This window comes from Lynx canadensis, chromosome D2 (genome assembly GCF_007474595.2).
Source record: "Lynx canadensis isolate LIC74 chromosome D2, mLynCan4.pri.v2, whole genome shotgun sequence".
NCBI lineage: Eukaryota > Metazoa > Chordata > Mammalia > Carnivora > Felidae > Lynx > Lynx canadensis.
This window is the reverse complement of record NC_044313.2, coordinates 37,234,423-37,247,373: the sequence shown is the minus strand read 5'-3', so window position 1 is coordinate 37,247,373 and position 12,951 is coordinate 37,234,423. Positions and strand designations below refer to the sequence as shown.

At 42.4% G+C, this 12,951-nt stretch overlaps 1 protein-coding gene across 1 annotated transcript in view; it reads right to left on the bottom strand.

Moving 5' to 3' along the window:
- Positions 1–12,951, bottom strand: part of PANK1 (pantothenate kinase 1) — a 54,931-nt gene that overhangs the window by 7,658 nt on the left and 34,322 nt on the right. The window contains 3 exon segments of the mRNA XM_030334499.1: positions 3,457–3,580; positions 4,096–4,272; positions 9,192–9,445. Coding sequence (XP_030190359.1) covers positions 3,457–3,580; positions 4,096–4,272; positions 9,192–9,445 — 555 coding nt within the window.

Genomic DNA, 12,951 nt, shown 5'->3' with positions numbered 1-12,951 from the left:
CCTCTTAACCGTCTCCAGTTTTGACAGGGTAAGTTGATGAGCCCATTAATTACAGTGAAAATTGTCCATGGGTGGACAGGTGGGAGGTGGTTTTAATAAGCTTCCACAAATAACAATGGTAGCTACAAACTGCTCAGACTGAGATGCGACAAGAAACACTCAAAGTAAGAAACTCAGATTAAAGAAGAATTTAATGAAATTTAGGAGTTCTGCCTTTTCACCTAAAACAAGGAAGTCCAACTGGGACTTGACCAAAGCCCCAGTCCTGCATTATGCTGGTAATGAGCCAGAAGGAACAGAATGACAATAAAAGCTGATGGACAGTCCTCATTTCAAATAAATTCCAAGTGAGTCAAAGATACGACTATGAAAAAAAAAAAAAAGAAAGAAAGAAAGACTAGAGAAAATCTCAGGAAATTAGTTAAAAAAAATAATGTTGACGAGGCACCTGGATGGCTCAGTTGGTTAAGCATCTGACTCTTGATTTCTACTCAGGTCATGATCTCACGGTTGGTGAGACTGAGCCTCGAGTTGGGCCTGCGCTGACAGCACAGAGCCTGCTTGGGACTCTCCCTCTCCCTCTGCCCCTCCCCCACTCAGGTGCATGCTGGCTCTCTTGCTCTCTCTCCCTCCCTCCCTCAAAATAAGTAAGTAAACATTTATAAAAAATAAAAATAACATTGCAGTAGGAAAGATATAACACTCACATGTATTCTCATGTAAAAAAGCAAGAGGCCATATTCCCAAAAGTGCATATTGAAGTATATGAGGTAGGCTGATATAACGTCTGGTATTTGCTTTTAAATATTTTAGCAAAACAGAGAGGAGGAACAAAAGGAGGAGAGAGGAGCAGAGGGAGGAGGAAGAAGAAAACAGATAAGGTGTGTGTGGCAAAGTCTTGATAACTGTTGAGTCTGGTTAATAGATATAAGGAGGTTCTTTATACCATTCGACTCCTTTACGTAGGCTTACCAATTTTCATAATAAAAAGTTGATGAACAATCAAAGCAAAACATACAATAATATGTAAAGGGTGAATTGTATGAGGTGAGATTATATCTCAATAAAAGTGTTGTTACAAAAAAAGAATGTTTTAGAGTTTGCTGCCTTTGGAAGGAAATGTTTCTCCTTTATTGCATACAAGATAGAATAAAACCCCAGAAGTGGAGAACAATGGCTACCTCTAGTGAGGCTAACATTTCCAGATGGAAATGGAAATTTCCAGGTGAAAATACTTACTTCCTCATATACCCTTTCGGCGTCTTTAGAACTCTGTGTCATGTGCTTTTTTTTGCTGCCTTTGGAAGGAAATGTTTCTCCTTTATTGCATAGAAGATAGAATAAAAGCCCAAAAGTGGAGAACAATGGCTACCTCTAGTGAGGCTAACATTTCCAGATGGAAATGGAAATTTCCAGGTGGAAATACTTACTCACTTCCTCATATACCCTTTCGGTGTCTTTAGAACTCTGTGTCATGTGCTTTTTTTTTTTTTTTAATGTTTATTTTTGAGAGAGAGAGAGAGCATGCGTGCGCACGGGTGCATGAGCAAGGGAGGGGCAGAAAGAGAGAAGACAGAGGATCCAAAGCGTCCTCCGTGCTGACAGCAGAAAGCCTGATGGGGGGCTTGAACTCACGAACTATGGGATCATGACCTGAGCCCAAGTCCGACGCTGGGTCCGAGGCACCCAGGCGCCCCATGTGTTTGTATTTTCTATCCAATAATATGAATAAAAAGTTTGATGTTGATGGAGAAGCATTTTACAGGATTCCAATAATCACAGCAAAATATTTTAGAATCTGTAAACGTGGTGCCCCTCTATGAAGTAGCCGAGTTCAAGGGCTCTCCACTCTGTGACTCCAGCACGCTAAGCAATGACTGAAGAGCTCACACTATGGCTCTGACAGGAAACCCTGCTGCCACTTTGTGGTGTGCCCACAGGGAGCCTGCACTGGCAGGTCACCGGCTAATAAAGCCCTTGCCCAAGGTCACCGGGTGGGTGATTCCTCTCATCGGCCATACTTAAAAAAAAAAACCCACCATTTTTGCTACACTCCAACAATAAATGGTAGGAAATTGAGATCAAGAGTGAAAAATAAAACCAGTCAACCTCCCCCTAAAGTGATTATGATTTCTGTAAAAAGACCTGCTGGCTCACTCAAAGTGCATGGAAAGCAGGGGAAAGGGCATCTATGACCCTGTGGGGCAGGGACATTGCCATCCAGCTGACCTTTGTGAGTATGTGAGGACAGCCCACTACACACATATTGGTCAGGCTTTGTTTGGCTACCTGGAAAAAACTCCCTTTAAAGGTTAAGGTCAAAAAATAAATCCTCTGTTAAAATGAGTCCCATGACTGCAGTGGACTTTGAAAGGCACATGGCTGGAATACATTCTTTCTTTCCACTTCAGCCTTGCATTTAAACTCCTGGCCTTTCATTTAAACTCCATCTCAGACAGGGACTTAAAAAAGTTGTGACCCTGAGCCACAGACCAGTGGCATATTCTATTCAAAGTTGTAACCCCAGAGCTCAAAGGCCGGGCTGGCACCACCCGTCATAAAGATCACCTCTTACCGTGTTTAAAACCCCACTGTTCAACTAGGAGGGGACAGGGGCTGGTTTCTGCAGTACCTGTAATGTTCTATTTCTTGATCTGAGTGGTGGTTATACAGGTGTGTGAAAATTCAAGCTGTACACTTAGGATTTGACTGTCTTCTGTATGTATTTCTATTAAAATTATATTTTTAAGAACTCCATCACGGATGCAACTGTGATTCGTTAATATAACTTCTATTACCCGTTGCGTGTTACATGTTCCCGACCCCTTTCTTGTCTTCCTAACACAACTCAGTGGGAGCCATGCTACTTTACAGGTCTCGTCTTTCAGAAAAGAGTTCTATTTTCCTGCAGGAATTCTGCAGTGTTTCAAACCATGTTACCAAAACTTTGTCTGTCACCAGCCCCACCCCTTTTTGTGCCTGGGGCTCTGGCTGGCCTCGGCTGTAGCAAGCTCTCTATGCTTTGATAGCCCTGTACAATGCTGCTTGAACTCCATGCCACAAGGCAACACTGTAAAGAAGCTGAAAGCAGAGAGAATATCAACTATTGCAAGTGGAACACTTTACCTGCAGTTATTTGCAAGGATGCACAGTCTTTCCCCCACATTTCAGTAGGTACATGGTAATAATGATGGTCAGAGTGGCTATGGTACATGTGGTAAATTTTACCTGGTTTCCATGATTAGATGGCTTACCATTTATTATCCAGTGCCTCTTAAAAATAAGACACATGCTCCTTTCCATTTCCCAAAACACACCCCTCATGTTCTACAAGATGTGATTAGGACAAAGGGCAGGCTTCCCAAGGATCTACAATTTTGTCAGGGTCAACAGTTTTGCACTGCTAAAGATGATGTGTATGAATGACACAAGTCTTTCTCTGGGTTAAGGCCTTACCTCATTCAACGCACACATCCGAGCAATGGAGCCAATGTTGTTGGTGATGGTGACCAGTGTGGCTCGGGCGAGGTCTTCCTTGCTGATGGAATCTCGCTTTTCCTTACTCATCATGTTGCCAAAGCTATGTTGGAAATATTAGCGAGAGTGTTCAAAATCATCCTCAGGCAGGTCCCACGCTTTCACCAAAGTACTGTGGAAAGCCTTATGAATAACTGTTCAAATTCAAATGACCTGATTTGGCTACCATGGTTTACAAGCAGACAGGATTACAATATGAATGGTTGGCTGCCCTTTTTTTTTTTTTTTTTTTTTTTAAATAGGGGCAAAGTAGCATGACTATTAATGGGAAAAAAATTTTTTTTAATGCTCTCTAGATATATTGACAAGAATGGAACAGGGGAAACTGTTGCAGTTTTCCAGAACCTTCTTTCAAAGCTGCCCTATTTTAAGCACAAGCATCAAAGGCTAAACATCTCAGTGCTTTATAAAGGGTGGGAGATCAAGTCTGAGCTCCAATAACCATAGATACTTGCACCAGGCTGGTGGGTTGACATTTTTAAAAATAACTAAGTGAATGGCCAGGGTGGAGAGGTTGCCTTGTTTAAACACTATGGCTCCTAGCTACTTCGTCTCTACCTTGATGCTACAGCGGATCCTTGAAGGCCAAATCGTTCATAGTCTCCTCCGTAAATGTCCTTCACCAGCTTATCAACATTGGTGCTGTCGCCTTTAGCTGCCATTTCCAGAGCTTCTTCAAAGGTCTCACAACCAGTCAGCAAGCAACATAGGCCTAGGAATGTTCCACCTCCAAGACTGAAGGAACAATAAGGTTTATTTTTAAATTTTACTTTAAGATATGCCCATCCGAGTCCCCAACTACAACAAGGTCACTAATACGGGTTAATAAAAACAGAAGAAAAACAAAGGGGCACTTGAATTTTGTGGAGGGTGCAAAATAGCTTTAGGGTAGATTGGATTAAAAAAAAAAAAAGGGCAGAGGCTAAAAAGAAACACCAAGGAAAACTTGCCCCTGAATTGAAGAATAAAACCAGAGAAAGACTTTCACTGATTTCCGTTGTGAGACCTTCAGCTAGCCACTAACCTAAGAATCTCACTGAGTCTTCTCACCTATAAAATGGGGCGAATCAGGATCTCTCTTATGTAAGTGGTCTGAAAGCAGCAAATAACCAGAGAAATGACTGCTATGAAAAAAAAGTGTAGCTTCATACATATACTTGGAAAAAGAAAACTTGTGTACACGAAGTTCACAAGTGCAGAGCCAGACTGACCTAGGATTGTGAGGAACAGCCTGCCCAGAAGCTGTTATCTTTTACCTTGACCTCTAGCAGACATAATCTCATTGAACCTTCTTAGAAATTTCTAAATGGAAACCACTGATGGCTCACATACTGGATTTTTTTCTGGTAGACTCTGGAAAAGGTTAATATTTTACTTACTACCCAGTAGTAAAAAATTGTAACAAAAGTCATAAAACAGTTTCAACGCTGAGCTATGTTTTAAAAGCTTTCAGTCGTTTTGGGGAAAAGTCTTCTAAAATAGTCTCTTTAGACAAAATTAGAAACTAATTATGGTAGTTGAGAATGAATTTAGTTGCGTCTTAATGTCAAAGTTACGTGACAGAAAGAGAAGCAGGCTTGGAGTGGAGCTATCACCAGTGACCTCCGGGCAGGGAAAGAGGCACTGACCCTGGCCTGGGTTTCACTCTACCACGTAGACGAGCAAATGCAGAAGAGTCAATTGCTTATGTCAGTTTTGTCCTCGAGCTCCACGAGCTGCTAGCCCTGGGAAGCCCATGTGTGTTTGGGTACTGGCTTTTTAATTCTAAGAGAAAATTCAAGTGGAGGTGAAGGTTATTTTAAATTTAAATTTGAAGCAAGAAACTCTAGGGGAAACTCTATTTTCTGTCAATAACTGTCGACAAGAAGGTGCCAGATTATAGACAGGCACACAGTTCTTTAAGTTGTATCTAAAACGAAACTGTATGTGATATTTCTTAAATAGTGATTCTTACAAAAATACATACTTGATTGAAACTATAGCTCCTTGTGGAAAATTATGTAGCTAGGCACCACCAGAGGCAGCTACCCACACTGAAGGTACAGTAGCAGGAGGAAATAAAGATCTCATGGACATCCCTGCCTTGGCAAGTCCGTCACAGTAGACATTTGGATTTCCTCTAAGAAAACTTATTTACATTTAACACGGTGTGGCACACACCTTGTCGGTTTCAGTCTGCCCTCCAAAGCTAGTATATTTTAGTGGGGACAATTTTTGGTTTGCGTGCCATCTGGATTTGTCTCTGTATGTTTTTAAGTCATTTCTCATGCTTCTAGCTGCTTTCATCCATGCTAACAACCTTTCTTTGAACATCAGGTATTCCTGTCAATCAAGGCAGTCAACAACCTACTCTCAATCTAGGCAACCGGAGACATTGGCGGACTTAGAAAGAAGGCAATTCGTCAACTGATGTGTTGGTATGAGTGGACACGGACGAGTGCTTTGTGTGGCTGGAAGATGACCCGTGGCTCCAGACAAAGCATCGGGGCTGCGTGGGGAAAGCGAGCATGCATGTGCGTCGCTGGCACGCTGCAGATGGGAGGAAAGGACGCACAGTCGCAGAAGAGCACTTTATTAATATCCTCAACCTGCTAACCAGGATTTAATCAAAGTGGTTCTCTCGCTCATGATCAGGTACATCAGTTTGTTTCCATAGACACGGTAAGACCCTCAGCAAACTGGAGACAAAAACATACTGCCAGGGAGCAGCTGTCGAATAGCATCATCATCATTTTTTTTTTTTTTCCAAAAACCAACAACCTTGTAGTGAGGGATTTTAGGGAAAAGGAGAAGAAACCTTCAATTACTGAGGGCTTGTGCCCTTAAAATAGATTCCAGAACAATGAGATGAGCCGCACTATTGCTTTCACCTAAGTTCCAAAATTCTTTACATTCCCCTTTTAATAATCTGCACATTCCAACAATGTCAGCTGTAAAGTCCTCTTTTTTCTTTAGCTTCTACAATAAAATTGGAGTAGTGTCAATAGAACAAAAAAGGGGTCACTACCTCATCTAGGATGCGATAAAATTACACATAACATGAAACGAACCATTTAAAATCATATGCTTAAGGGGCGCCTGGGTGGCTCAGTCAGTTTAGCGTCCAACTTTGGCTCAGGTCATGATCTCGCAGTTTGTGAGTTTGAGCCCCATGTCCGGCTCTGTGTTGATCGCTCAGAGCCTGGAGCCTGCTTCGGATTCTGTGTTTCCCTCTCTCTCTGCCCCTCCCCTCTCTCTGTCTCTCTGTCTCTCTCTCAAAAATAAATAAACACTAAAAAAATAATAAAGTACTATATGCTAACTAATTTGGATGCAAATTTAAAAAAATAAAAAATAAAATTAAAAAAATAATAAAGTCATATGCTTAAAAGAAACTGATCTCCTGTAATGATGTGGCTTCCTAAAAATAAAAATGTTTGAGAAAATAGAGTATAACATAATCACAAAAAACCTGGGGTTATAGGCACCAGTTCACGATAGCAGTAGTAAACTTAAAGCTGAAGCCATTTGCTTAGATCAGTGATCCCCAAAGTGTGTTTTACAAACTGACGTTCGTTGCCGACCATAATAGTTTATTTATATCGGTGCTTTTGTAACTTGGGAGCCTTTGGCAGAACAACTCTGGTTGGCCAAGGAGGAGCTGCAGCCCACAGAACTGATGTTTCCTTTCCTTCCCCTACCTGTGGCAGCCCTCGAAAGGGCTCTCTATGAACCTTCAGTCGGCTACAGCATGTTTCCAAAACTACTGGTCGAAAAGCATTTGCAGAGTAACTTGGATATCCAGACAGGGTCTGTTGATGGTTGCAACACACCGGTCATTCATGGGCATTTACCAATAATGGGAATTCATGAGCATGATTACACATGTAATAGAAGCCAAACACCACAATTAGCTCATCAGCAGCTGTTCAAGAAGATGATCTAGATTCCTGGAACTTCCAAGTTTGAGAAAATAGAATTGTGATTGTGATGCATGAATTTGCTAAGTGTTAATCAACGAAATTATAAATATCTCTAACTGAGGAAAAGTGTTTATTTAGCTTGTTACCTTGGGACTAGCTCCTACCAATCAAGGACTCCTTCTGGGAAGAAGTCTGTAGTTTCTTCAAAACTGTACTTGTATTAGGAGATCACTCTCTAAGGTAAAACCAGCTTGGCCGAAATATTCATTTGTCTTTGACACTCCTGACAGTCCTAATACAGTCGTGGGACAGCTGTGATTCTTCTGTGAGCAAGGAAGCTTAGTTCTGTATGCTCACTGAAAAAATGTGTGCCGAGTAGCGATTAACATTCGATATTCTGAACACAAGCAGGATTCAGTCGGAGTGTGTGTGTGTGTGTGTGTGCGCGCACGCACATGCCAGGGTTCCTCAACAGCAGTACTATTGACTTTTGGGGTTCAGTACCTTTTTGTTGTTGGGGGCTTCCCTGTGCTTTGTAGGATATTTAGTGGTGTCCCTGGCCTCTAGCCACTAGATGCCAGTCACACCCCACATCCGATTATGACAACCAAAAAAAAAAAAAATGTCTCCAGACATTGCCCAAGTCTTCTGGAGGATTAAATCTTCCCTTCCCCAGTGGTGAATCACATTGACTAATGCGGACCCATCACAGGGCAGAGAAATACGCCCGAAAAACAGTGCTCTTCTCCTAATGGGGAAGTAATAGTGGAGGATGTCAGCACTAGAAATGCCCATAGAAACGACCTAAGAAACAACCCCCTTTGTGGCACAAACAAGGGCACTGAGGCCCAGAGAAGTTCCACGATATCTTCATCTATTAACAACGACGGGTTTGATACCATGTCCAAAACTATGCATTCCACCTGGCACTGGTTCCTTAAGTTATTCCTCCAAAAACGGGTTCTGTGCTCCAATTGGTGGGAGAAACACTTCACACCGAATCCTTCACTTAGAAGTAAGAGAAACTTCCTAGATTTTGTTTACACTAGCATTTCTCAGAGATTTCTGACACTGGATTCTTTTGCCCCTGTTGAATCACTACGAACAGGAAGCTGGGCACAACTGCACTTGGGCGTGTGCGCGCGCTAAAAGCAAGGCACCCCGCCCGAGTGCAGCTGCAGCACTGTCTTCCCGTCAGTTGCACTTGCAGAGTCCCTGTGCCCTGTGCCAACCATTCTGGCTTTCAGCTGGAACATTTAACTCAGGGTAAAAAAAAAACATTTTTTGTAAACCCAGTTTGCTTTACTGGTTGCAGTGGTGATTTATTTCAAGCCACTTGTGGGGTGTGACTGGCATCCTGTGCCAGGCACCAAGGAAATTCCAAGAGAAGGTTTCTTCCGAAGCCCTCTCTGACCATCCCAAGCATCCTTTCTTCTGAATTCTACTCTCTTATTGTCCCTGCCATTCATTTGGCACTTAACATGGACTGCCTTCTGTTTGGTGTGTGCTAATCCTTCCCTCAACCTGACCAGTTTCCAGCAGGGTAAGGACTGTGTTTTATTCACCTTTATATAAAGCATCCTTCTACTATTTTAACATATCATGCAATAAATCCTTTCTGGTTGGCTGAGGAGCGTAAGATCCTTCTTTTAAAAACGTACTCAGTACAAAGAATCTTTTTACAAACTGGTCTTCAAGAGAGACGCCTGGATTTAAGTACAGAAAGGTTCTTCTAGTAGAAACCATGTTTACCTGGTCCCTGTAACTCTTTTATAGTTGTCCTTGGAGTACACTGCTAGGATGCTGACACCCGAGCCCATGTTCACCAGCAACATAGGGTATGGGTTATCAAGGCAGTACGGCTTTTTTTGACACAATTCAGGATTTGTGGGATTTTCAAAATAGTAACATTCTGGCTTGCCATTGAAGCCAATGGAGTCGACGTAAAGCAGGCCCTGAATCAGACAGTCCAGTTCATCCAGCTTATGGAGCTGCAGGTCAGCAATCTGAAAGAGAACAAAACCTCATGAGAGAGGCTATGACCACTTCCGGGGAAGCCCCGTAGGCTTTTAGCTGGACTTAAAAATGTGTTATTAACAGTAAAAGCATGACAATATTTTTGAAACACTGAGTTGTGAAATCTGGTTGTAATTAGTCATTCTGCCAGAGAAGCACCTTGGCCGGACATCATGTCTGCCCAGAGTGGGAAATGAGGGACAGGAAATTGCCTGCTTGCCGGGAAAGCATCCAATAGCATGTGTCATGGGTTGAACTGGTGGGCCCTGAAAGGTATGTTCATGTCCTAATTTTTAGAGCCTGTGACTGTTACCTGATTTTGAAAAAGGGTCTTTGCAGATGTCATTCAGTTAAGGATCCTGAGATGAAGAGAACATCCTGTATTATCTGAGTGGACTCTAAGTCCACTGCCGAGTTTCCTTATGAGACACACAGTAAAGAGCTGATGGCCAGAGGAGAAGGCCAGGTGAAGACAGAGGCAGAGATTGGAGTACTGCACTACAGGCCAACAAACACCAACAGCCACCAGAAGCTGGAAGAGGCAAGGAACAGAATCTGCCCGAGAGCCTCTAAGGGAAGTGTGGTCCTGCCATCACCTTGATTTGGGTTATGTGGCCTCCAGAACTATGACTGAATCCATTTCTGTTGTCTTAAGCCACTACGTTTGGGATAATTTGTTACAGCAGCCACAGGAAATGAACAGAGTGCATCGCTAAGACCGGGGCTCCCCTGCAGGGCAGAGAGTGAGAATGTTCTGAGAGCAGAGAGAATCCCACACTTCTTTGACACGATGAGGTCCTTAGGGAGGCACAGCGAGCCTAGGAGCTGGAGACAAACACCTTTGAGGCTTTGAAATCCAGCTCTCCTTTTCCCAGGCCTGGGCTTTGGAGTTTAGATAGACTTGGCTTTGAATTCTAGCTCTAACACTTAACTGAGGGATGTGGGGCAAGCTATTTAACTTGTCAAGCCTCAGGCTGCTTCTCTGTAAAATGGGGATGATATCCACTGTACAATGTTGTTGTAGAGATTTCATGATAATAATATATGTACAAAAGGCTCAAAAGATGTTGGCTATTTTATTAATAGTGGAGGTGGTCCTAAAGTGCCTTTTCATGCTCCTCTGAGACAAAAACTCCCATTCTCCCAGGTACAGGGGGAAAAAAGAAAATGGGAATGAGTTGGCTGTGGGGCAGGCTTAGGGGAGAATGGCTCCTTTGCATCCTCAAAAGTTTAATTCATGGCCCCCAAGAGTCGTATTATTGCTGGTCCATATGTCTCGGTTGAGGATAATTTCGCATGGAGAAAGAAAGAAAGAAAGAAAGAAAGAAAGAAAGAAAGAAAGAAAGAAAGAAAGAAAGAATCTAATAATCATCAACATGAGTTGAGGATCATTTCCTATGGACTAAAAAAAAAGAAAAAAGAAAATCTAAAAATCATCAATATGACACTGAACTAGTGAAAGAAGATAATTTGTCAGGTCTAACTTAAATTAAAAAAAATATATATCTTTGGGGGGCTGCCTGGATGGCTCAGTCGGTTGAGCGTCCAACTTCGGCTCAGGTCACAGATTCACGGACTTCACTGTCTTTCTCTCTCTCTCAAAAAGATCAAGAAATAAAGATTAAAAAAATCTTTAAGAAAATAATAGCTAGTGTTTATTGTGTATTACATGCTAAGAACTTGTAGTAGATCATTTAATTCTCAGGGAACCCAAAAGTAGGTAGGTATTTTATCCTTTATGATTAAGGCTCCCAGAGCTTAAATAACTTTCCCTCGGTGATACAACTAGCAAACAGCTCCCAGTGACTCCCTGTTCTTCTCTTGTCTCCACAATGCAAAATACTTCTGGGATCTGGAAACAACCTCTACAAGTGCTGTGCTTAGATATTTTGCCAGAAAGGCATCGTTTTCATTATAAAAGTTAGCAGCTGGAAGAAAACTTTTGACTTCTTATCACCCATCTGAATTTTCCCATTCAACAAAACCCACTAAATCTATACCTATAGAGCAGAATTAGTTTGAACAGGTTACCAGCAAGGTGGCACAAGTTTTCTTATACAAAGAATTATTCTGTTGTTTTTTTTTTTAATTTAAAGATCTAATTGGCTTTGTTCGATGATTCATGAATTGGGCAGCATATCATCCAACAAGTAGAAAGGAGGTCCCCAGGGGCGCCTGGGTGGCGCAGTCGGTTAAGCGTCCGACTTCAGCCAGGTCACGATCTCGCGGTCCGTGAGTTCGAGCCCCGCGTCGGGCTCTGGGCTGATGGCTCAGAGCCTGGAGCTTGTTTCCGATTCTGTCTCCCTCTCTCTCTGCCCCTCCCCCGTTCATGGTCTGTCTCTCCCTGTCCCAAAAATAAATAAACATTGAAAAAAAAAATTAAAAAAAAAAAAAAAAGAAAGAAAGGAGGCCCCCAGAAACAATCATCCTAAATGACACTTGCTGATAAAGTAAACATGATCCCAAACATTTCCTTTTTTTACCAAGTGAAAATTTGGGATGTGATGCAAGTAATCATATACGTTTTAAGGGGGTAATACTTTAGGTAGAAAACTACCTGGAGACCTGAAAAGATTGTATGACAGATATGAAACCCCATGCTCTTCCACTTAGAGCATTAACCACATCCGGGCTTTGTTTATGGTTCATCAGGTGCCCCTGAGCACAGTGCTCAAAGGCCTGTCCCATCGTAATTGCTTAATAAACATTTTTTCGGGGCGCCTGGGTGGTCCAGTCGGTTAAGCGTCCGACTTCAGCCAGGTCACGATCTCGCAGTCCGGGAGTTCGAGCCCCGCGTCAGGCTCTGGGCTGATGGCTCAGAGCCTGGAGCCTGTTTCCGATTCTGTGTCTCCCTCTTTCTCTGCCCCTCCCCCGTTCATGCTCTGTCTCTCTCTGTCCCAAGAATAAATAAAACGTTGGAAAAGAAAAAAAATTAAAAAAAAAAAACAAAACATTTTTTCAATGGGACAGGGAAAGTTAGCGCTTCTTGGGTCAAACCAAACTGAAAAGTATCAATTTAATCAGCCAGTCTTGGGACCATAGGTTAACCTGCTTAAAAATTAATCAGAGGTCCATCAACCATATTGACAGCCATGCCCAGAGCCAACATCACAAATGTAGAGACACAGTGTGGCACAGCTTTTATGCTGTGGAAAAAGAAAAACCTCAAGGCAAATAAACTAAGCACATACAAACTTTGATCTGAAAGAAAACATCGTTATCTCATTTTTCTCATCAAAATCATTTTCGGGGCGCCTGGGTGGCTCAGTCGGTTAAGTGTCCAACTCTTGATTTCGGCTCAGGTCATGATTTCATGGTTTGTGGGTTTGAGCCCTGTGTCAGGCTCCTCGCTGACAGTGCTGAACCTGCTTGGGGTTCTTTCTCTCCCTCTCCCTCTGCCCCCCACCTCCCACCACTCCTTCTCTCTCTCTCTCTCTCAAAATAAATAAATAAACATTAAAAAAATTTTCAAATAAAGGGCTAGCAGTGAATAAAC